Source organism: Zootoca vivipara, chromosome 13, assembly GCF_965207765.1.
Source record: "Zootoca vivipara chromosome 13, rZooViv2.hap1.1, whole genome shotgun sequence".
Taxonomy (NCBI): Eukaryota; Metazoa; Chordata; class Lepidosauria; order Squamata; family Lacertidae; genus Zootoca; species Zootoca vivipara.
The window spans coordinates 20,535,058-20,560,894 of NC_142596.1; the positions used below are offsets into that span (position 1 = coordinate 20,535,058).

Below are 25,837 nucleotides of genomic sequence, written 5' to 3' on the forward strand. Positions count from 1 at the left end.
CCGCCTCATCATAAGGGGCACAGTCCCGCTGCACTCCCTTTCGACACTTCCGGAATCATGGCAGTAACTTTTTGTTGTTGTTTCACCTGCTAACGCCGGGTGCAGAAAAAGGGCTTTTCGTCCAGAGACGGAGAGCGGCGCTGCCCCCCGAGCTCCCCACATACAAAGCGATGGTCGGTAGCGGCTTCCGTTTAATTCCTAAAGTTCATGCTGCGCGGATTCACTCTACTATTTTCCTATCTCTATGGGCTCCCACCGGAACTTCCGGGTGTTGGTGTCACTCTATAATTTTTAAAATTAAAATATCTATATGTCCTACGGTTCGCTAGGAGAAAGAGCGGGGCGGAGCCTTCCTTATCTCCCTTAGTGCCGGAAAGCGCGAGTCAGGGTTTTGTTTTGTTTTTGCGACGGGGAAGGCGGGTCGCTCGGACTTTCGATGAGGAGGTGTTAGCGCTGCTTCGATGGCTAGGCCTAGAAGCTGGGGTGGGTTGCCTAGCAACGCACGGGCGTTCGTTGTAGTGATGCTGTTGGAGGGCCTTGCCGGGGGTGGGGTGCTTTGCGCTCTCGGGACGCGGTGGTAGAGCCCTAAGCGGGTTGAGTGGACTGTACCACACTGCACGTGTGTGTGGGGAGGGCATCCTTTATTATGAGAGGCAGCGTGCTTCAGAAAACCGGTTGCTGGGGATCGCGAGCAGAAGAGGAGTTACAGTATTATGTTTTGGCTCTGCTTGTGGCCTTCCAAAGAGTCAACAAGATGGTGGACTACTGTTATGTTGCATTTATTTCCCACCTCTCCCCCTCCCCCCGCCCAAGGAGCTCAAGTTGTGCCTCTGTTTGCCTCTTTATTTAATCCCCACAACAACCCTGTGAGGTAGGTTAGACTGAGAGGCAATGACTGGCCCAAGGTACTTGATTTTCCCTACATGGTTGCAACATATCTATTTAAAAAACAACAACCAGTATTAAAAACAGTTAAAACAATTTCCAGTCAGAAAAATAGCCGGGGGGGGGGCTAAATGAGCCTTTGGTTTGATCCAGCAGGACTCTTACATTCTTAATGAACCGTCCTAGAAAAAAAAATAAAAATGGAATTATCCCTCACCAACCACTAGCACATCACAGAGCTGTTATCTTTCATCAACTCCCTGCATCCTGTGTGCAGCTCTGTTCATCCTGTGCTAGTTCTTGACTTCACATTTTGGTTTTTGTAATATATGCAGGGCAAAAAGTCCACTCAGCCTCTTCAGGATCCTACCACCTCATTCTGCTCTGTAAATGTATTAGGTTTCAAGGAAGGACTAACAGGAAGAGATGGGTACCGTATATTGTTAAGTTTTAAGATTAGGTATACAGTATGAGGGAAGGACTAGGATGCAAAAAAGTTCTTGTGCGTTATATTACTTAATATTTGTACCATTTATTATATAGCCCCCTAAAGAGTTCAAAACGCTTCCTATTACAACAGTGTCATGCTAATCACAATACTAATTAACCTAAGAAACAACCTATGTTGATTAACCTAGTAGATTGCATCCTTATTTCTCTTAATGGTCTCAGGTATAAGTGAGTTTTCAGTAATGAACATACCGGTAGTTCTGAAATGTGTCTTTGTTTGGCCGAAATGTTTCATTTGCCAAAGCCATGTGTTTTCTTGATAAAATGTATGCAATAGTAGCAGATTTAGACTGCGATGTTATACATACTTTTCTGGGAGGGTGACCTCATTAGTGTCTGCTTCACTTGAAATATGATTTACATCCCCCAGGTATGCGAATCCCCGTGGTGGGATGAGCTCCCATTGCTCGGTCCCTGTTCCTGCCCACCTAGCAGTTCGAAAGTACGTCACAGTGCAAGTAGATAAATAGGTACCACTCTGACGGGAAGGTAAACAGCATTTCCGTGCACTGCTCTGGTTCGCCAGAAGTGCCTTAGTCATGCTGGCCACATGACCCGGAAGCTGTACGCCGGCTCCCACGGCCAGTAAAGCGAGATGAGCACCGCAACTCCAGAGTCGTCTGCGACTGGACCTAATGGTCAGTGGTCCCCTTTACCCTTTACCTTTAAATAATCTAAACTGTTTGGTCTTCTTGCTGATTTAACAATCTCCTGATGATGATGATATTCACTTTTGCCTTTAATTCTAGATACACCAGAGAAAAAGCTGCATGAAATGATGAACTTTCCCTGCTTATTGGAGAACCAACTCAGATCTCTGTAATGTGAATGTGCAAAGAATGACTGAAAATACCAAATTTTCCCACAATGGGGACTCTCTCCAGCAAATGTATGATGATATGCTGGTAGATGCCTTATTTCTGAAAGATAGTCATATTTGTGCAGCTCTTCTAAATCCTCCTGTATCACTGCAACACTTGTCATCAACAATTAGCAAATCATGGGCAATGAGTCCGTTTTCTCCTAACACTGGTGCTCGGAACTCTTCTGATCCAGCGTTTACAGCCCTCAAGACAGATGATGAGCCGGACACATCTGAAAGTGTGATTCGTTCAGTATGCCATTCACGAGAAATTATGCTGCTTCAGTTAACCTTGATCAAGATGATGCTATCCAAAATGCAATCCCAAGGGGTGGCAGTTGAATCAAAACAGAAATATGTAGAGATTATTAGAATTCTTCTGAAAGAAGCCAACATAGACTCAAAATTAGTAAGTTTTTGGGTGCTTTCCCCTCCACCCCCAAATAGCTCTGTTGCTAAGATATCCCTTATCTAAAATTCCTCCCTTTTCCACTTATTGCAGATTCATCTGTTACTTGTTTCTGATAAACAACTATCTTATCAGGCTTCCAAAACTTTGGTCTTCCTTGTGCATTTTCAACTAACAGAAGAGGTGAGTTGCAAAGTGGGCTTTGGGCTAGTTCCCACTAAAACAGCTTTCTGCTTCACTCTGTTTTTTTGAAGTAGGTGTGTAATTAAGTCAGCTGCATCAATCAGTTGATTTAAAAATCTGTGTGAATAATTAGGGGATTCTTTTTAAATCAATCATAATGGTTTAAAAGTTCATTATTTTTTATTTAAGTACTTTAAAATCTGTGGACGGCAGATATCTTCTTAGAAAAGGCTTTCTTTTGCACACCAAGAGGGATTTTGGGGTGTTCTGTTAAGTTCAATGGGGCTTACTGTTGGGTAAATGGCTGCAACTGTGTACCTACATAGAACCCAGTGGGGCTTACTTCTGAGTAGACTTATAGGAAAATGCTGTTAATTGATTAAACAGCCAATATTTCTTTACTTGGCAGGGCTATTTTTAAGGTGGCGTGTGAGAAATGAAACATTTTTTCTTCTTTTAACTAATCAGATTCTGTAGTGTTACTCCATCATCCTAGGCTGGTTCAATCAGGTTTTTTTTGTGCTTTTTTACTGTGGTGTGTGAGGGTAGAACAGTCACTCAAAACATGGTCAGAAAAAACACTTGGATCTTCAGGGGCAAGAGAGAGGAGGGCTTTCTTCATGGTAGTGCCTAGATTGTAGAATGTCTTTGTTGGTGAGAGCTTCCTCTCTACTTAACTGTTATTTAAAGCTTTACATTTACAGCTTTTATTCTGTTCTTCAGTTGGAAAGGCTCTGAGTGGCTTATATAAGGTTAATAAAAGCAAGACTGCCTCTGACTTCAGGCTTACAGTATTGAATGAGTGGAAAGACTTCATATATTTATGATCTACTTTGTTCTTTTTGCTAGAACCCCAATATGCACTAACCAGAATTGGGTACAAAATACCACTAGCATTGAAAGTACAAGGTCCTTCTGAGCCTAGGAATTTGTTTTCACTATCTGAACTGAACTTACAGTCCTTCCACACAATAGTCTGCTTTTGGTTATTCTGGTATTTCAGTAGTCAAATTGAGCTGGGAAAAGTCATTTGTTGTTGCTATTGTTGGGAGTCAGAAATCGTTGCTATAGCAAAGCACTCAAAGATCTTCCAATAGATCCTGATCTACCTTCCGTTCACCCCTTGTCCTGGGTACATGGCACAAAATGAGAAAGTTTATGAAAGGAGACAACAGAAATAATGACATCAGTTGTTAAAGCTGCACTGTAATTTTTATAATGACCAGCTTGAATTGAAACAATTCAGGGAGAGGAGCAGCTAAATGCAGCTGGTCTTGAAGGCATTGGCCACTGCCAATAACAGATGAGGAAAGGAAGAACCTGTCCTGTCTCCAAAGAGCTAGTGAAGTAGCCTTGCTTCCCAGTTCTCCCTCTGCCACAGCCTGATAGAGTTAAGACTGTTCCTTTCAGTAGGCGTGGGGTATGATAGCTGCTTTGAAGTACAGTGGTGTCTCGCTTAACAAATGCCCTGCTTAACGAAATTTCCGCTTAACGAAAGGTTTTTTCTAGTGGAGGTTGCCTCGCTAGACGAATTCGTTTTACGAAAAATTCGTCTAGCGAATCACGGTTTCCCATAGGAATGCATTGAAATTCAATTAATGCGTTCCTATGGGCAAAAAAAAAAATCAAAAAAAATTTCAATGCATTCCTATGGGATTCACTAGACGAATTTTTCGTTATAAGAAAAGACCCGTGGAATGAATTAAATTCGTCTAGCGAGGCACCACTGTACAGTGGAACTTTGGTAGTTGAACGGCTTAGTTGAAATCTGCTCCCGAACGTTGAGAACCCGGAAGTCAATGTTCCGGTGTGTGAACGTTCTTCGGAAGCCGAATGTCCAGCGTGGCTTCCGCAGCTTCCAATTGGCTGCAGGAAGCTCCTGCAGCCAATTGGAAGCTGCACCTTGGTTTTTGAGAACCAAGGTACCACTGTATAGATTTTTGTATTGTGCTTTTAGTGCTGTGTTTGATTCATTTACTGTTAGATATATTGAATATTATGTATAGAAATGCAGAATATAGTAAAATAATTTTGATTGCTACTCCCTTTACGATTTTCTTAAAAGAATACCAGCATACCCAGACTAACCTGCATGTCTTGTGTCTCATCTGTTGCCTGTCTACTCTCTCTCTCTCTCTCTCTCTCTCATTTTAAAAAAAGAACAATTCAATGCACATAGAAAATTATCATGCCAGAGAGAAGGCTAAGCTAATTATTCTGTGTCTGTAGGAGAGCTATGGGTGTTGGGTACTGACTGGTGCTTCCATGGTGGCAGCACATGTGGTCCCTATTAAGCATGAGCTCTGTGTATGCATGCCTGGGTTCTGATACAGATTCTCTGCCATGTTCAGCCAACTTTCGCATCCTCAGAGTTTCATCCAGAGGGTGGACGTGGGTGAAGCCTGTTCTGCTGTTTTACAAGCCTACTGTATTAGCTTTCTTTTGGTAGTGCAGTACCAGAATAATCAGGCAGAGGGCTTCATAACATAAGAGAAACTTTATTTTTGTTATTCCGTCTTCAGAAGTGTTTGCACTCTTAAGGGGCTGATCAAGACAATGTCTGCACAGTGCATTAAGGGTTGCAATATCTCATGATCCACTCTCCAAATGCACAACCTTCAACTTAATCCCAGCTGCTGCTTAGTGGGTGACAACTTCCTTGCAAAATCTGTCTGTTCCCTACAGACCCACTTTCTATAATTTCCCCCCAAAAAGATTTTTATTGGAGTAAATCAAAGTCAAACAAAATAAAAATAGAGAGATACGAAAGGGTATCAGGTAGATTGTAGAGTTGGAAGGGACCATGAGGATCATTTAGTCCAACCCCCTGTAATGCAGGAATCTTTTGCCCAAGACCATTAGGAAAGCCAAATTTCATGTTGTACTGTGGAGAGGGAGTCCTGTGTATCTGTATTTGTTGTATTTAAGATAAAGTCCCACCCAACATCATAAGAGTTTTTCAGAGTCTTCCGAGCCTTTGGCAACACATAATTTATGAGGTACACCCCCACCCCCAATGCTAAACGCTGCATCCTCATTTTATATGAAAGTCCTGTAAAGTTGTCTGTCCATTTGGGGGCAGTGAAAGCTTTAGCAGCTACCAGCATCCATGCCAAAAGTTTCTGAAAGCTAAAACCTTTCAGCTGATTGTCCCATAGATACAGTAAACAGAGATGCAGTGAGTTGGAATAAGATGTTCACTTTCTACATTTCTAATGATATAGCTGAGCTCTTGCCAAAGGATCGAGCAATTCCCATTCCTTTCAGTATTGCCTTCATAGTTCATTAATTTGACCGAGAGAAAGCAATGTTTTTTGCTGTGAAAACGTCAAGCGCGTTTCAGAATGTACTATCCATTACCTTCCCGCGGCAGCGGCACCTATTTATCTACTTGCACTGGCATGCTTTAGAACAGCTAGGTTGGCAGGAGCTGGGATGTTTCCATCACAGTGTTCCGTTGCACCAGAAGTGGTTCAGTCATGCTGGCCATATGACCTGGAAAGCTGTCCATGGACAAACACTGGCTCCCTCAGCCTGAAAGGGAGATGAACACCACAAACCCACAGTCACCTTTGACTGGACTTAACCATCCAGGGGTCCTTTATCTTTTTTATGTACTATCCATTGTGGAAGCCACCATTGGTCTTTGTGTTCTGAATTCAAGTTGTGCTTCTTAGGAGTCTCAAGGCTATTCCCAAATGCTCAGGTGTAGGAGGAGAAGAGATCAGATGGCACCTCTTCAGGTCTACCAGTTGCTTGAACCCTAATATAGAGAATTTTTTTCCTTTTTTTTCAGGGTTCCCTGAACAGCGCCTGGTTTGCTTTTTGTTCAGAGACTTTGTCTGGGTTTCCCAAGAGCAGTCATGTAGCGGAATGCCTGTGGACTCTTACAAACGTGATCAGTGAAATTTTAAAAGATGAAGGATTGTGCAAAGGAGGTATTGTTTGAACCAGGTTTACTTTGTAAATAACCTGTAGGGGAAGAAGGCAGCATATGCTAGAATAGTTTGTGTGCCTGAAAATATTTACTGTGAGCTTTTCTGTCTAGAGCAAAAATCAATATTTAGAAGTTTAACATTTTACAAAGCTGCTTTAATTAAGTAGATGAACTAAACTGTCTTAGAGATGGTCCTGAAACACTGCTTGATGCTGTCATTACAGGTGGGCTACAGAAGATTCTTACTTCTCTTGACAATGTGCTTGAAGACTTTTACAACCGCATTCCATCTTCTTATTCTGAGATTGCCCAAGATAGCCCAGTATCTGCAAAAGCCACAAATGACTTGAGCAGCTTTCTGGACCTCCTTGAACTGCTTGTGGCCTCCAGAACTCAGGCACCACTGAACCTTGTCTGTCAAAGGATGTTGCTTTTGAACGTTTCATGCGTGTTGGGTCTTGTCACTTCACCCGTTCATGATTTAATCAAGAAGAAAGCTATCGTGCTGCTCAAAAAATGTGTTCTTCACAAGGCTGGTGAAGACCTAATCAAAGGAAAGGTGCCTTCTTTCTCCCACCCCAACCTGCATTTTGACAAGGACAGATTAGTGTTTGCTGATGTTGTTCTGCAGTTTGTAGCTACTGGGTGGCTGAATCGTTTTACCCTTAGTGAAAAGGCGAGCTACTATGGAGGCAGTCAGGTGAAGCCAGAAGTGGGTTTTTGTTGCAGTCCTGCTCAAGTGACCCTAAGAGCCCTAAGCTTGGTTTTGCTTAAAGCTTTAGAGGTTAAGATAACAGATTCTGCATCTGAAGCCGAAGCCCAAGGTAAGTTTTCAAAGTGGCTTAAACCCTTCCCAGCAATTAGTTTTGTGGGAGAGGGGTACCTTTAGAAAGAGGGAAGGGTGATAGGCCAATCTCCCTGACTTCAGAAGATGGCGGACTCGTCTTCATTAGAGACTTTTAAACAGAGGTTGGATGGCCACATGTTAGGAATTCTTTAGCTGTGATTCCTGCTTTGAATACTGCTTGGGGGGGGGGTCCCAACTCTACAAAAATTCTGTGATTCCAACATCCGGACGGTTGCAGTTTTCTCCATGTGCCTCTTCTCTAGATCAACAGTTCACGGGAATGGGCAATTCTACTTCGTATTGCCAATTTTACTTCTATAATTGGTGCAGGCTGACAGTTTTGGCAGCACGCCACATAAGGCCTGGCAGTGTTGTAGTGTTGAACAAAAGAATCCCTTCTACCCTTTCTTCGAAACACTTCCACCTCTCCCTTCTGTTTGTGAGTTGCAAGAGCTGCTGGAAGTAACCATTTAGACTAGGGTTTGGCAACATTACACCCAAGGACACAAAGTGCTTCTGAGCATCTGCCTTGGTCCTGAGGTGGTGAGTGGTTACCTTCTCTGTTGAAAAGTATATGCTTACTCTTAACCTTACTCTTGCTTACTCTTAAGACAAGGAGTTTACCAATGCATTCCAGGATGCGTTTCAGATAAATAGCACCAGGATGAGGTTAGCAATATGGGTCTGTTTTAATATCAAGTTATGCCGACTGTACTGCTGCCATTATCTACAGTAATAAACCATAGGAACAGTTCATATTGGCACCCACATCTACATGTGCACTTTCTTCCTATCTGTGTATGGGTTAGAGGATAACCAGAAGTAGTGGAACCCACAGCACTTGCTCAGAAAACCAAAATGGATCTAAAAAGTTTAATGATTCCTGTGAGACAAGACATTGCCTGAAGGCCCATCAAGGCACCAGATAGTTGTTTGGATACATGCTCTCCAAGCACTTTGTTTAAGCTGCAAGCTTTAATCAGTAGATTAAGACAGTTGGGTGGTGCCTTGCATGTCTTCTTCAGGCAACTCCTACAGCCAAGCTTGTGCCAAATGTACTGCTCTGCTTTCCTTTGTACCACATCAAGTGAGGCCAAGAGAGGGGTCTTGTTGTCTGGGCAGCCCAGGACCTTCATACACGCAGCCCAGGCTTGCACCCTGCTAACTCAGTGGTTTGACTTCACCCCAGAGGCACCCTCCATTGTCTCTCGAGACAGACGGATACCAACAAGCAAAGCAGCTAAAGCTTTAGTTATGTAAATAAGGACTACTTTAATTGGTGAGGACTAAGCAAAGGCCACTCTTTTCCCCCAGAGGTTTTTTTTTAATTCTGATGTGAGTATTGCTAATAGGAAGTTTAAAAGATGATGCTAAAGGTGGTTTTTAACAAGTTGTTAATAGGTTTTGTATATCAAGTAGTGAGGTTATGAAAAGAACTTTGTCTTGAAAATGCATGGAAATCCTAGAATGGTGAATTGCTTTTGTGTGTGTATCAGCACCTGTTCTTTGTTACTCTGCTAGCTAACTAAAATGGCTTTTCAGATTTTGAGATTGCTTCCATCATGGCTTTGGGGGTATATGTGGCCAAGTAGTTCCAAATGCGGCTGGGAGTATGAGCTGATGTTGAAAGACAAGTACAAAAACTCTAGAGAATTCACATTCACCATGCAGTATAATTTGGCATGTCTCCTCTATCTAATTAGAAAGTTCCACCCATAAATGTCTTGGTGCATAGACTGTTGATTAAGAAATTGGAATCAATTAATTCTTTAAAGGAGGAGCTAATGATATGTATGTATAGAACCAGTTTGGCACATTTCAGAAGACCTAGGCCTCAGGGTTCCTGTTTGTTGTCTGTGGCAGACAATCTGCTGTGTCAGGTCCTTTTTTACCCTTCTGAACAAAGCATCAAGTTTCACTTTCCTAGAAGCTAGAAACTAGCCTAGGTTGTGGAACTCCTCGCCTGCTTGTTAGTATTAACCAAACACCAAATGTACTTGGTATGAAATATCTGCTCAAGACCCTTCAGTTTTGACCAGCCCTTTTATAAAGTGTAGCTCAGTCCACCCATTCCGGTCTATCACCAGCCCAAATGTGAAGCCTTTTATGCTGTTTTATGGATGTGTTGCATTTACTGGCTAGATACTTGTATATAGGGATAGATACTTGTTTATAGGGCTGCGAGATAAATATCAACCCTTTGGGGGCTCGATTTGTCCTGATTTGTCTCAAGCTACCTTTTAGTCCTTGCCGATCACAAGGTCGGCGATTCGAATCCCCGTGACAGGGTGAGCTCCTGTTGTTTGGTCCCAGCTCCTGCCAACCTAGCAGTTCGAAAGCACGTCAAAGTGCAAGTAGATAAATAGGTACCGCTCCGGCGGGAAGGTAAATGGCGTTTCCATGTGCTGCTCTGGTTCGCCAGAAGCGGCTTAGTCATGCTGGCCACATGACCTGGAAGCTGTACGCCGGCTCCCTCGGCCAATAAAGCGAGATGAGCACTGCAACCCCAGAGTCGGTCACGACTGGACCTAATGGTCAGGGGTCCCTTTACCTTTACCATTACCTTTTAGTCCATCTGGTTGTAAATGCTCAACAGCTACCTCTGGAATAGTGGTAAATATCTCTAATGAAAGGCAAATAGTGCAAAAGGGGGTGCTACTGTTGCACAACATAACTCCTTTCTTCCAAATAACATTTATTTGTTACCCGTCTGCTTATACCTCCACCAAGCCTAAAAGGCCCATGTTGTGACTGGAGTGGGAAGCACAGAGAGAGAGAGAACTATGGTGGTGCATGGATGCATTTCTGGCAATTTTGTCTCGTTTCGCCAGCCAGCTTTGGCAAGATTGCCTGGGTTCGAAAAGGCTGTTTTATCATTTAGCCAGGCTTAGGATAATGTGGAATGAACTTAAATTAATGTTACGGCAGATTTGTTCCACAGGCTGCCAGTTGCCTACCATCACAAGGTATTTGGAGGTAATATGCACAATCTACACTATTTCTTGAAACTTTCCCTCTGTATTCCTTCTGAAACCTTTTAGTAGAGCAGTTAGCAATAAGTAGCCAGTCTAGAGCATGTGCAAAAGGCACACTTGGGAACACTCAAAAGTGAATATTTGGTTTGATTAAAGGGAGCTTGACTCACAAGAATCCATTCTTCTCCTTCTCATTTTTGCTTTCAGTTCATCTGGAGAGTATTATGCACCCACTGCTGGTATTCTTAAAGAGCCACGTGTGGTCATCTCACGCATCTGAACATCCTTGCGCATGGCTCTCTGCACTGTTCATAGAACAAGACGACGACATGTTGGAAGCTGCGAAAACTTTATTAACAGTTCATTTAAAGTTTGAAAGGTCAGTGTCGATTTTCACTTTTCTGAAGTCATAAAGCATTTAATTATTTATTAAAAGCATTGGGCATCACAAATAAGAAAATGATTTCATCTATATTTCAGGTAACAATTCAGCCTGAAGCTAACTTCAGGGAGTAGGAGTAAGCAGTAGAAATGGGCTTAAAAAGGACACCATGTAAAAATTAATGTATTACCAAAAAAGTTATTTTTGTTTCAATCAATCCTGGTGGTTGGCAAGAAAGAATGTTTCAATGTATGGCAAAAAGATGTTTCTAAATATATATGGCAAGGGGAAAAACTGGAAATATAAAATATTGATAAATGTGAAAGAGAGAGGAACTTTCCCCCCTGGCAGATATGAGATTATATTATGAGGTAATCTTGTCTATGCTGGTTGAAGGAATGATTGACATTGAAAAATATTTTAGACTTAGAAGGTCTTTATAACATTTTTGGTTGGCACACTTATTTGTGGTATGAAAAGGTGAAATTACATAATGGATTTACAAACCATATAACTGGGAGTAATTTGTACATATGGGATAAATAGAAAAATATATTGCAGGAAAAAAACACCACTTTGGCTTTCACCATTGGAAGCCATAGCAGTAAAGAAAAAGATTATGACAGAAGGGTGGGCAACTTATAGACATTTAGTAAGAGAGGATGGAAGAGAATTTAAATTAAATGAATTTAAGGATTTATCAGGAATGTTAACAACATGGATACAATATCATTTGAATGAAGTTTTTATGAAAGATATGAAATGAGGATTTGGAGAACCATTATCACAATTGGAAAAGCACCTGTTGGAATGTAATATTAAAGTGCTGTCAAAGACAAAGGATGAGCAAGTAAAATCATCAATGATACATTGGACAATAGATATCATAGCTGCCAAGTTATCCCTTTTTTAAGGGATTTTCCCTTATGCTGAATAGGCTTCCTCGCGAGAAAAGGGAAAACTTGGCAGCTATGATAGATATTTGTTATAATATAGATATGGAAACATGGGAACAATTGTGTAGATGGTATCTAACACCTAGTAGATTGGGGAAAATGTATAAATCAAAATCGAATTAAGTGTTGGAAATGCAAAGAACAATAAGGTATTTTTTATCATATATGGTGGTTTGTAGAATGGTTAAAGTTTACTGGGAAACGATATATAGTGAGTTAAAAAAAGATGTTTAAGATAAAGTTTGTAAAAAAAAAAAAAAGGAAAACCAACTCCAAAGCTTTTATCTTGGGAATTATAGGTGCAGAACTACCCAAACAGTATAGAAATTTATTGTTGCTCCAAGAATTATACTTTCACAACACCAAATCAAGGAGTATCATGTCCTTTTGGCTTGTGGGGGTGGCTGAGGGTTTTTTTTTAAAAAAAAGAAAGAGCAACTGGTGTCTCTGCTGCAGAATTGCAATTGTTGCATTATATATTGGATTTCTGGTTTTATATTTTGATTTGCTGTATTCTAATGAAATATTCAATCATGTAGTGTTTTAGTAAACAGGAACCCTTTGTGTTGAAAGCTGGGCTGTAAGTATAATGAATAAATGCAGACTGTAGCATTGATTAATTTAAGCCTTTTGATCAGCTAAAAAAAGATTTAATCTGTCTTTAATGCAGCTGCTTTCAAAGCCATGTGTGGTGGCCATTTCCTTTCTCTAGCATATGAGGGAATACTGTTTATAAGATGTGTGTCCACTCTGATGCATACATGTATCACCTTAAAGAAACCTCACCTTTAGGCAAATATAATAGTCTAGCACTTCCACAGTTAAATAACAGCACAATCCTATGTATGTGGCTGAGAACTAACCCCCACTGAGTCCAGTGGCTTAATTCCTGGTAAGTGAGTAGAGGATTGCACCCTTGTAATTGGGTGACAACTACTTTCAGAAAATTTTATGTTTTAGTACCTGACTTTTGAGAGTTTCAAGTTGGAAAACCTTCTCTAGGTATTTCATCACATTCATGACTACCATGCATGTTGTTTTTCCATACTGATTTAATTACTATTTATCTTTGTAAATCATTCTAATAAATTCAGCATTTTTTTTGTTTCTTTTAAACTATAAGAATTGCTTTGCTGGATAAGGCAAAGGATTCACCTAGGCAAGCAGTTATACTTGAACAACACACAGTCTGATAACTTTGGGAAGCTCACAACATGGTGTAATGCATTGTCCTAATGAGTTCAGATCGCTGACCACGAACCAGGATGCATCATCATCATCATCATGTTGATGTTGTTGTTGTTGTTGTTTAGTCGTTTAGTTGTGTCCGACTCTTTGTGACCCCATGGACCAGAGCACACCAGGCACTCCTGTCTTCCACTGCCTCCCGCAGTTTGGTCAGATGAGAATTGTAGTCCAGGGCTTCAGATGTCTTCTAAAAGCCAGATAGTTTATTATTTCCTTGGCATCTGATGGGAGGGATGGGTGTCACTACCAAGAAGGCCCTCTGCCTGGTTCCCTGTAACCTCCCTTTTCGCAGCGTATATTCGTTTCATAGCCTGCTTTGAAGTAGGAGATTAAGCCACAGTTTCCTGGTTTAGATATAGTTGGAAACTATGGTTTGACAAGCCCTGGGAATGTTGAGGGAGGATGAAGTGCATGGACACCATGCATTGCACTGAACTATGGGGTATTAGACCAAGCTCATTATGTTCGGACCAGGCTATGGTAAATGACAGAACTTTGCTAAAATGTTCACTGATCCAAAAGCAATGAATTGCTTACTCTACAACTGTTAACTTTCTAGGTTCTGGCATAAAGCTGGTCTTTCCTTGTGTCATTCTGATGATGGAACCTGGACTGCTTTTACACATCAGAATGGCTGCAATCCCCATTGTATCTTCTTATTTCTGCTGAAAAGTATTTCATTTGATGCCACAGTTCTACTTGATTTCTTGATTTCATCTGAAACCTGCTTCTTGGAATATTTTGTAAGATACTTAAAGCTTCTTGTACAAGACTGGGACCATTTTGTCAAGATTTCTAAATACTTCAAGACCACCTCTAATGGAGAGCTCAGCTTTTCTATGGTGAACTTCTCCTGCCAAGAAAAAAGTGCCTACCGGCTAGACTCAAATTTGCAGGATGCTTCATATGATCCCCCATCCGGTATTGATATCCTTTCAACCTCTTTCCCAAATTTGTCTGCACTGTGGCATACTGACAGTCAAGCTGCAAAACCCAGCAGGTCTAACCTTTTGCAAGAGTCTGATAATACGTCTTCGGTGAGAGCCCTTCAAAGGCTGGTGGACTATGAAAGCTCAGAAGATTCAGAGGTGGAATCGATAGAAGAGGAGAGTTTGGCAGACATGAGGCAGACGCCTTTAGATCGAGCTTGTGCAGAAGTCACTGGCCTTATGGATGTGGGTGGCCAGACAGAACGATGTGTGTTGCTTCAGGATACTTTGGATACTTCCTCACCTTTTCACTCCACAATTTTGCTAAATAAACTTGGATCAGAAATAGGGGTGCTTCAAAAATCAGTGAAGTGTTTACAACAAGTGCATGAGTCGGTTTCTAGACTACACAGAAGGAATCTCTTTCCGTACAATCCAAGTGCACTCCTGAAGCTCTTGACTTCTGTTGACACTATTAGTAGCGAGCACAGATCTGCTTCAAAGCCGTTCAAAGTCTAAGGATCTGCAGTGCCCACCCCCCACCTTCACCCCCTTACAGGTTTTCAAATGAGTTTTTCCAGAAGCTTAAAGTTTACCAGTACCTATGGTCAGAGGCACGTTCTTTGGGATTTGTCTATGGGTCATTAAAAGCTGATCCAACTGGCTGAGAAACGCTGACTAATCCATTGATGTGTTTAAGTGTGAAAGTGTTTGACTGGAGGATATGGTCTTGCCTGTGGGTATGTATAATTCAGCTACCGGGGGGGGGGGGGACTTTAAAAAAAGAAAAAATAATAAAATAAAACCCTGAATTTTATTTTTGGTCTTCTTGGTACAGTACTCCATCCCAATGGAAATGCATAACCTTTCTCAACAGGAATAGCAGTCACTTTTAAGAGATAGTATGGCAGCTGTGTGCTCCATCTCTGGACAGGCATGTACAGTGTCTAAAATAATTAATCAGAATCAAAGTTAATACTTTTATCCAGTGCTGCTGTTCTGCTTATGCAACAGACTTCATCCTGCACATTGGAACTTCTCCTTCACCTCCCCCCTTGTTGCACCCTCAAAATCTGCTCCAAAGGATTGAGGGACCAGCCTGAGAATTTGGAGGTGCACAGGGAACTCCTGTTGCTCAGTATTTGATGCAACTCAAGAGTTTCAATCTTTTAAATAGGTTGTGAAATGAAAGGCATGGGCAAAGGATATTACTTGTGACTGCTGCAGAAAATCTGGATCCTGGGAGTATTCTGCCTCTAATAGGCTTTTATAACTTGTTGCCCCACAGCAAACTGAACACAGTCCACTTACCATATACAGTGGTACCTCTGGTTACGAACTTAATTCATTCCGGTGGTCCATTCTTAACCTGAAACCTTTCTGTAACCCGAAGTGTTTGTAACCCGAGGTACCACTGTATGATGGCCTAGCAGGGAATCAACGAGCCTTCTCTTTTTCACCATGCAGGCAGCAAAAACACTGAGTGTACCAAGCATCTGAAACATCACAGCACTTCTATGGGGACTGTGTTCTGCCTGGTGGGTTACCACAGGTCTGCAAATGTTCTTCATTTACCTGCTGCATCTGATATATAAGAACAACTTGCTTGATACATAACAGGCCTGCAAAAATAGTGATTCTCAAAGCCAAATGTTGTCATGATGTCAACATAGGTCCTTGTTCAAATGTTATACATGCATGCAAAATGCCCAGGGTTGTGCAGTCCATGGGAATGTGTCCATTACACACCAATTTCAGGGGGAAATGCCAAGAAAACACAGGCTTCAATTGCAGGTTTGAAACTTACTGAGTTTCTTACAAAACATTGGGCAAGTTAGTATATACAGAGGTAAATCTCTGCAAAGATTTCAAAAGGAAAAGCCTGGACCAACAGGTTTACTTGGAGCAAGGAAGAAACAGAAACAAATAAGAGGCAAGGAGAATTATTGGGAGGGGAGGGGCACTAGGACTGCAGTAGGCTGCAGTGAAGCCCTAAATGCAATAGGATGAACTCTGAATGTAGTTGGGAAACAGAACTCACTTTCTCAACTGTCACCTGGGAGCAGTGTTCTATTAGATTGTTCCAGTGTCAGAGAGATAGGAAGCAAAACTTACTCCATCAGATGTGCTGTAACAGACCAGGTCCCTTGAGCACCTCCTACTCCTGAACTGTGCCAGCTGGTCTTTGAGAACAACTGTTTAGGAACTGGCTTGAATTTGATTCTCTCTTCCCCACTTCTCCCCTCCCTGACCCTTTCCCCTTAGGTTGTAAGCCTGTAGGCAGGGAGTGCCTTGTTCTAACTGACTGTACATAAGCCAGCCTGGGAGCATTTTTGTTGGAGGAGAAGGTACAGATTCTGCAAACAAATAATAGTAATAATAAATTATGCCGATTGAGAAATAAGAGAGAGAAATGTAAAGTTTGAAGCGACCTGCTTCAAAGAGAAAATCACACATCTCAAACTGCAAAATACTGTGGTTTGGAAAGAATGTATTTCCCATACCAGAAATGTTTCTTCCTGGAAAGAAGATATAAGGAGGGCAATGAGTTATCTACATAATAAATTGTGCCATTATTTCTCATTTGAAAGTATTTTGTCACTGCACAATGTATTTTTGTAATATGCCCTGTGGAAAAGTAGCAGGAGATAACATTTCTTAATCTTTATGATTATCTTCAGCAACTCTGCATTGGCACAAATTGTGCAGACTTAAACACCGTGCTGTGCTTAGGTACAAATTGGGAAATATTTTTGCATATCAGTGATGTAAGCAGGGAGTGTATGGGAAGCTACCACACATGAATATCTCGTTTTTCAGGTGAAATTGATACTGAATGCAATTCCTAGTTTTAAGCATGGCGATAGGATTTTTCCATTGTAATAGCTGAGAATTGCTGCTGTTTTAAGAAGGCACTAGAGATTGCTCTTAAGCGTATTACAAATAATTAGAACAATGAGATGCAGTAGAGGGAATATTGGATTTAAAGATGGAATCCCAGCTGAACCTATGGACTATGCTTTCTCAATGTTCATCCATCTCCCATCATGTTTATGAGGATGGTTGAGACCAGGATTGTGAAAAAAACAAATCTGGAAATGTAAACATACGGTAAGTATAAAGTAGAACAGAACACTTAAAAAGAAAGCATTGTGAAATCCCTCTTAATTGTAATGTTAGTTCATATAAAGCTTTTGTAATTTTAACATTATTCGTATTTAGCCTTGAAATCCAGTTTTGGATTGAGGGTGCTTTATACATTTTTAAACTAAATGCAACACCGAAACCTCATTACTGAAGAGCAGCAAAGGGACAGTAGAGTAGAAAACATTAGATAAGAGGGTGAGAAGTCAGATCACCTACGAGAATGGAAGGGTTTGTGAAGAGAAAGCCCTCTCCTGCTCGTCTCTCCCCCACCCCAGTTGTTCAGCCCCTTTGCAAGCTGCCTTCAAGTACTTCTGCGACCTTATTCAATCTGGTTAACTTCCCATGTTACTGTTTCCAAACCTAACCCTGCGGAAAGCCATTTAATTAGGCTTTAATTTGATTTTGACCTGTTTTTAGGAGGTAATTTAATTATTGTTCGATTTTATACCAGTGTTATATATCTGATGTTAGCCGCCCTGAGCCCAACTTCGGCTGGGGAGGGTGGGATATAAATAAAAGTTGTTTTTTTATTATTATTATTACTATTACTATTATTACTATGTAGGTGGGGTTGTAGTCATGGCGCCAGTTCCCACAGCCTTCCTCCGAGCGTGGGGCTGAGCAAGGTAGGCTCACTTGGGCTGGGAGGAACTTTGCTGGCCAACTTCCTGCTCCACAGCAACCTAAGATGAGAATTGTAGTCCAAGGACACATAGGCTACCCCTGCAGTAGTTCATACACTTCTAGTAGAACTAGCTGCGCAGGTGACCATAGTCAAACAGTGTCAAGTGGCTCAGCTCTTGTGACAGCATTGAGATTATTATTATTTTTAAAGTATATTTATTAAGAATTTTCTCAAGCAACCAAACGTACAAAAATACAAAAAACAAGACAAAAACAAAATACCATACATACAAAGCAAAGCAAGAAAAAAAAAGAAAGATAAGCAAAAAATAAAAATAAAAATCTAACAATCAAATCTTTTTTCATAACTTCGTTATAGGACTTCCCCGATTCTCCCCATATTGGGTCCATTATAATAACTAGATTAACAGTATTCAATATACATGGTATCTCATATTTCAATTCTACTTTTCTCTCCTTTTATCCAATAATTCCAATCTAATATTTCTATTTACCTTTCAATATATAATCCATAACTTTCCCTCACCTTTATTTTTTGCTAGCAATGAATCATCCTTCAATTATTGTCTCTTATATCATGATACATAATACATTTATAAGAATAAGAACTCCATCCCTCCTTCCACCAATTCCAGATTCTCTGGAGATTTCAGCGAATTCCGTAATTTAAGCCAGTATTGGGTCTTCCAAATCATCAGTCCATTAATTCCTCATAGAATTCTTCTACCCCATTCCCACCCTTTCCCATATCCTCTTTCCAACTTTTTTGTACCACTCCTTCTGTTTCTCCCTCCCTCTATTTACCTCCCAACATCGTTTAGCCTTTTTAAAATTTCCCCCAAATATGCCCTGTACTCCCCCTCTCACTGGGAGTACAAAGGCCCATCCTGTTTTTTCCTTGAGTGGTTCTTGTAGCATGTCCTTTCTCTGTCCCACATCTCTCAATGTGACAGCATTGAGATTAGACGGTATAATCCTTTCTGTACTTCTATCACTGATATAGTGGATTTTTTTATTTTTTTTGTACACACCTCCATCATGGTCTGGGTAACCTTGCATTTTATATAGCGGGAGGCTAACCTGCGTTGGACCTCTTGAAAATGTCTGAGAACATTGTACCATCCCCCCAAGTCCAAGCATTGACAAGGAAGACAGATCTAAGATAAAACAGTGTGGGAGGCAGATTCATACAATGTTAATTTGATACCCAACTATATTACATTACCAAAGTAATTTGTTGTCTGTTTTTGCTGTGCCACTGCAACAGGATTGCCCTGGAGAATGTTGCTTGAGAAAAGCATAGCCTATATGTTCTTCCTGGAAAGAATCTTACTTAATGCACTCTTTATGTACACTGCCCTAGACAGGGCTGGGTTGAGATCTTACAAAGTGCTGAGCCACGATTGTCTGTTGCTTGGTTGAATTTAGTGACATCTAGCTCCAATAGTCATCGAGTTTCAAGGAGCTGGATCTAGACAGCAAGGTGTAGCCCTCAGGACTCTTCCCAGGCTACACCTTTTTTGGCTCTGCTGCATGCCCTCCTGTAGTTCTTCCTGGCTGGAAGGTGGTCTTGAACTGTAATAATATCTCTTGCTTGCCAAGATGGAATAAGCGGGTGAGGATTGCAAGGCTGAAATGTACCCTACTGTACAAAGGTCGATTGCTCCACTCACTTTTTTTTTTTTTTTTTTTTGCCTCTGGCATTGCCTCCCATTGCTATTTGGCCCAGTGGGTTGGAGTGGCATCAAGTTGAAAAGAGTTTCCCACGCTTTCTCCAAAATAATGATGATGAATGACCAGAGTCACTTCAACATAGTGTCTCTCCCACCCCGTGCCAGCACTGTGAGGCATCCCAGAAGGATGTTGAAAGCTGCTAAGAGATCCAAGGCAATCAGCAAGGCCACAATCCCTAACTTCCAGTGCTCGCTTGACTATGAATATTTCCATGACAGTTTCAGTCCCCTTCCTATCCAGGAGAGTCCAGTGGCCAGCCTGTTGCACAATGCCATCCCAGAGTCTGAGAATACTTCATTACTAGGACAACATGGCAAGAAGCAATTCTGGTGGCTCACCACCACAATGCAGAGTCATCGGTTTCTTATTCTAGCGTGGGCAGCTTCTGTCCCTGACATAAAGGACGGCTAGGAAGTCATTTGGATCCATTGGCCTCTGGCGGAAGACCATTCTAATAGGTCCCTCACCCCTATGCCATTTAGAAGCCACTGAAAGTCAAAACTTAGCCGAACAAGAGGATGGATTACCAGCAGAATTTACATTACAGGGATGGGGAACCTGTGGCCCTGCAGGGGTTGATGGACTACAACTCCCATCATCCCTGACAATTGGCCATGTTGGTTGGGGATGATTTGAGCTTGAGTCCCAACAGCATATGGAGGGCCACAGCTTCCCCCTTCTGTGCTCTTTTCTGTCTCTGCACCCAGCATCAAGTACAGTGTATGTGGACTCAAAATTGGCCGTCTGCTGAACAGGGTTCCCAGTAAAGGAGGTAGAATCCCAATAGACCACAGCAATTGTCCGACCAGAATTGTAGCGCTGCCACTTGTGAGATACAGGCTGGCATCTCTGGGATCCCAATGCTTGCAATTTCTTGAGTAGCCCTCCCACAAGAATAATTAGAGTATATAGTTTATGTCATTTATAATGCACTTAGTAACATTTCTCAAATAATGGGCCAGGGGAAGAGCAGTAGGCCACCTGTCTACTAGCAGTAGGACCTCAGCACTGCAGACTTCACCATAGTCTTTTGTTTGTACCAATGCAAGCTCCAGCTACTTCCTGCATGCTGAGTAAAAGTGTGGGGGGGGGGAAGAGAAGAGGTCTCCCTCCTCTGAGAGGAAAGGGCCATAGGAGGTGTTGAAAGAAATCAGAAAGAGTGATAAAAGATTATTTTTCAATAACGATAATTAAGCAGAATAGAGAGGAAGGGAGGAGGAACATAGGAAGCCTCCTTATACAGAGGCAGGCTGTTGGTCTGTTGGTCTATCTAGCTATTCACTGACTGGTAGCCTCTTTGCAAGGTTTATGGCAGGGGGTCTCCCCCAGTCCTATCTGCAGATGTTGGGGATTCATCCAGGGTCCTTTTGCATCCGAAACGTGCTGTGCCACAAGCAGGGCCTTTCTCCACTGGTAGAGGTAGGGTGTGTGTGTGTGTGTGTGTGTGTGTGTGTGTGTGTGAGAGAGAGAGAGAGAGAGAGAGAGAGAGAGAGAGAGAGAGAGAGAGAATAAAGTACAAGGTAAGTGTGAAAGGAGAAGCGGGGAAGAAATTGTACAATATGAGGCATGTCCACTGCCACAGACCTGCATATGGTGGCCAGGACAGAAGGTGGTGGTGGGGCCAAGTAGATCATCATGCCAACCTGAAGTTGGTGCAACATTTGGACATGGTTTGGGCGCAATGGTGGCTCAGAACAAAATGGATCCCGAGCTGGCTCCACCTCACCCCTGGAAAGGCCTGCTGGGGGCTTTCCATTGGCTGCCAGCAGCAGGGATCATACAGACAGCACACCTGCTTGCACATTCACTAGGTAGAAGGGACAGCACAGTGCCAGTGGAGTAATGCTAATACCTGCTTCCCCCGTCCCGTCCCGTCCCGCGGGCGGCAGTAGGTTAATGGAGTCTAGCAGCACTAGGTGGAGGGACACCTCTGCCCAGTCCAGCCCCCAGCCCAGCACAAAGAGGGAGCTGAATTGCTCAGAATAATTCAAAATGGTGGCAGAGATTGTCTTTATGAGATGGGGACTCTGGGAAAAGCAGATAAAATTGATATAGAACACATTGTAAATGTGCTGGAAGCAATGCAATTCCAAGACCAAGCAACATTTTCCTACAGTGTTAGCCTTTAACGAAGGGTACCATCCCATACATACTTAACTGGGGTGTAAATCCCATTGAGCTTAGTGTGGCATAAGACATATGGTCTTTAGTAATTTAAAATATAAATTGTAAATCTAATTTGCGTTGGATCTAAATTTCCTTTTAAACTTTTTTTTTTAAAGGCACTACACTTTTTACTAAAAAACCAACCAAAACCCTCATTTAAATAAATGAAATAATTTTATTATTTAAATAAATGAAATCAATACAATTTAATTCATTTTTTTTAAAAAAATTGATTCTTATCCATTCTGCTGACATGTCTATGCAAAAGGCAATTAAAAGGAAAATATTAAAGGTGGCTTTTGCTGTTAAGAATCAGTAGTGCACTTCATAACTATTTCAAAACAATATTTACATTGCAGTTTGGGTCACTGACAAGTGTAGCTGTAAAAAAATAGCAATCGATCAGCAGTTATAGACTGTCTCCTTGCTTTTCAGCAGCAGTTCTACTGAATTCACAATTGAGATAAGGGGGCCAAATTGGACCCCCTAGCTGAAAGGGTTCCAACCCCAGTAGGGAGTCCGAAACCTCCGGAGAGAAAGCCAGATTTGGTAGCTCTTTCCAGTAGAGAAATGACAGAGACCAGACCAAGAGTTCTGAAAGCAAGGCGGCTTGCCTGATTGTTTATTTTCCAAACAAAATAAAAAACTCTTGCAACAGGGGTTCTCTGTCACACAGGAGAAAAGAAGGACCCAGAACAAAGGTGTGCCTGCCCTTATATAGACATTTAAATTTGCCCGCCCTCCAGTCCAAGGCCACCCCCAGAAGCATCATACGTATATCACAGAAGGGTTGTAGCCCAAAACCACCACCCCAGATACGTCATACCTGCATCACAGAAAAGGGTGGTCTACAGCAGAAATCTGAGTACCTTGTTTATCTCCTGTCTGGCAGTTTACCTATTAATGGTCATTTGACTGGATTACCTGGAGAGCCTGGCCAGTCTTTTGTAATGATAAATACTTAGTTCCTTAGCTAGGTCACAGGCTCACACCCTATCCATATCTTAAATGTGCCCTTAAGACAGGATTTGTGAGCACAAAGACAATGGGGAGGTTTTTCCATTTCCTCCCTCCTTTCAGAGAAACATTTGGTCAGTTTTGGGAGAGTCAAAATGGTTTCAGAACTTCTTCTGTACTGTTTTCAGTCATTGGTTTATATATTTATGTACGTGCTTGCCTTGTACATTTATGAACATTTATTATACGTATATCTAAGACCTTAAAATTCGTATAACACTTTCTTGCTTGCTGAACAATACTTTGTTTTATGTAACTAAATAAATGCAAATATATTACTGTCTCTCCTACATTTTGGGGGAAGGCAGTGCTTTTTCCTTGAAGTGCAAACATAGAGTAGCAAATTCTACTTGGATCTGAAAAATTGTGCCTTGTTTCCAATGGACTAATTACACCATTGCTTAATTACCCCACAATTAAATGTCCTCTTCTGAAATTAGCCAAAGGTGTGCAATAGCAGTGCTGGTTTGATTGTTCCATTCAGGGCTGAGTTTACAATTTGACATATAGATATTGTAGTCTCCAAAAATGGTGTTATCTTCCATGCATGGAAAGCTTAGATTTCCTCCATTCATGTAAATTTTATATGCTTGCTTGGCCAGATGAGCATCATAATCATGAAAAGATATACAGTATCCCAAGTGGGTGTTAATGTTGTTGATCTTGTTACACGGGAAAATGTGGCCTCTCACCTAAAGCATGAAACAACTTGCTCTTCCCTTCCCCAATCCAGTTGGGAAATATCCCTAGCAAGCCCCACAAACAGAACACTTAGTCATAGATCTCCTGTGGGAAAGAGCTGGAGGTGATTCGTTGAGTTGATTTGTGTCGCCTCCTCCCATTTAAATTAAAAAGAAATGTTGCCCTTATTACAAAATGCTGTCTTGCGTCAAACCAGTGGAAACCTTTGAGGAATCCACTGACCATGCACCATAGCTCCCAAGTCTCCCGTTTTCGCAGGAAACCCCCATATTTTAAACCGTTTCTCGCTGGCAGCCCAGATTGGAAAAAATCCCGTAAATCCCCCGGATTTCAGTACCTGCCAGGGAGGCTTGGCCGCACTAATAATATATATGGTGATGGCGATACTGATTTGTAGCTTCAGGCAATCTGTGAGGAGAATTGAGATAGCAATGGGTGATGGGTGTGGGAAAGAAAGCTACCTCCAGTGTTCATAGTGGTGTATACTCTTCCTGAAAAAGAGGGGTGGGAGAGAAATCATTTCAGTTTGCATTTTAATGAGAACCTACATGATGTATGGAAGTGAGAGCTGGACCATAAAGAAGGCTGATCGCCGAAGAATTGATGCCTTTGAATTATGGTGCTGGAGGAGACTCTTGAGAGTCCCATGGACTGCAAGAAGATCAAACCTATCCATTCTTAAGGAAATCAGCCCCGAGTGCTCACTGGAAGGACAGATCCTGAAGCTTAGGCTCCAATAATTTGGCCACCTCATGAGAAGAGAAGACTCCCTGGAAAAGACCCTGATGTTGGAAAAGATAGAGGGCACAAGGAGAAGGGGACGACAGAGGACGAGATGGTTGGACAGTGTTCTCGAAGCTACGAACATGAGTTTGACCAAACTGCGGGAGGCAGTGGAAGACAGGAGTGCCTGGCGTGCTCTGGTCCATGGGGTCACGAAGAGTCAGACACGACTAAATAACACATGAAATTCACACTTCTTGTACCAATACATGAACTACAAGGCAGCTCTCCTCAAAACAATCACATATCTCTGAATTTTGCAATACATTTCTCCAGCTCCAAAAATATATACATATTGGCAGAAAGTGCATGCAAAAATGCTTTTATTTATAAGAATAACATATTAACATGCATCATATTCGGGGAAATTGCTTGCAATAAGTGCATATATTAGGTGCAATGGACATGAACATTTATATGGTTTGTTTTAATGTAAAACTGATGATGAAATCTCCTTTTAAAAAAAAAGCCCCCCCCCCCAACAATGATGCTATCTGGTCTTGGACCTCAATAAAGGTTGATTGATTGACACTTGTTGATCTGTACAGCTTAGCTGTTCGCTGTTCACTGCCTCAGGGCCCACAGCTCTGCCTAGCAACTGACAACACCCGTAACAAATTACACTTCCCAGAATTATTTGGTGGGAAGTGTAATTTCTATACAAACGATTGTTGAATGTTACTTTATTTGATGTAAAAAAAGGTAAAGGTAAAGTTAAGTCCAGTCGCGAACGACTCTGGACTATTTGATGTAGGTTGCTTATTTTAAAGTTATGCTTTATTGCCACATTTTTGTATTGCATAAGATTGTTATTAGGTGTACATTCTTTGCTTCTTCAACTTGTAAACCACTTTGGGTATTGTAAGATAGAAAGACGGTATACAATTTAAAAGTGATGATGATGATGATGATGATGATTTGTTAAATGGTCTTGTAGTGCTTTAAATGTGTGGTGTGAATGTGGCATAGGATTCTTCACCTGTTAAAATGTTGTGCCTTTCATGTGTATTTTTCATATGTATATATTAAAAATGTAATGCTTGTAATACATATGTGCCTTTAAAAAAAGAAGCTTTCCATACACCACAGGAATGCATCCCATGAAATTGGAGCCCATTGTGGCTCCTTCAGGGTATTCTTACATGAAACTCAACTTTAAACTAAAGAATCCCCTCCTGCCACTGCTGTATTTGCCTCCCTGATTAAGGGATACCATAAAACAACGACTCACTCTCTCATTTTACAAGGTTGGGACAAGCACCAAAGGCAGCAGATCAGCATTGTTCCACTGGAGGTGCATCCTAAACTTTTACACAATAGGAGGATTGCCCTGAGTCAGGAATCCTGAATTGCAACTTTCGTGGGTGGGACGCTGAAGAATTTAGAAGCATGCACAAATGGGGCGTTACCACAGAGAAAGCCGCTGTGCCTCTTCAATTTTCTTCACTAGGAGATGTAACGTACTCTCTGGAGTGAAACGGCCAGGTAGGACTTTTTTGTCTCCTTTCATTACTTGATCT

At 41.6% G+C, this 25,837-nt stretch overlaps 2 protein-coding genes across 8 annotated transcripts in view; both read left to right on the forward strand.

Annotated features, from left to right (window-relative positions):
• Position 1: 1 nt before the first annotated feature.
• Positions 2–25,697, forward strand: LINS1 (lines homolog 1). Of its 6 annotated transcripts, none has more exons than XM_060282683.2 (8): positions 2–173; positions 1,766–2,033; positions 2,145–2,666; positions 2,760–2,849; positions 6,646–6,787; positions 7,011–7,610; positions 10,816–10,987; positions 13,754–14,940. In XM_060282683.2, exons 3-8 carry the CDS (start codon positions 2,235–2,237, stop codon positions 14,640–14,642), a joined length of 2,325 nt encoding a protein of 774 aa, XP_060138666.2. In that variant the 5' UTR covers positions 2–173; positions 1,766–2,033; positions 2,145–2,234; the 3' UTR covers positions 14,643–14,940. The 6 variants fall into 6 exon arrangements, 4 of the variants coding, with proteins under 4 accessions (XP_060138666.2, XP_034986671.3, XP_060138664.2 ...); XM_060282681.2 differs by lacking the exon at positions 2–173 and adding an exon at positions 341–483; XR_015946830.1 differs by lacking the exons at positions 2–173; positions 13,754–14,940 and adding exons at positions 346–483; positions 25,565–25,697 and having other exon boundaries at positions 7,011–7,345.
• CERS3 (ceramide synthase 3) overlaps positions 25,664–25,837 on the forward strand; it is a 57,420-nt gene continuing 57,246 nt past the window's right edge. For both annotated transcript variants that reach the window (XM_088656892.1, XM_035130782.3), the window contains exon 1: positions 25,664–25,802. The gene's annotated coding sequence lies outside the window, so the exon portion shown is untranslated. The remainder of the gene's footprint in view (positions 25,803–25,837) is intronic.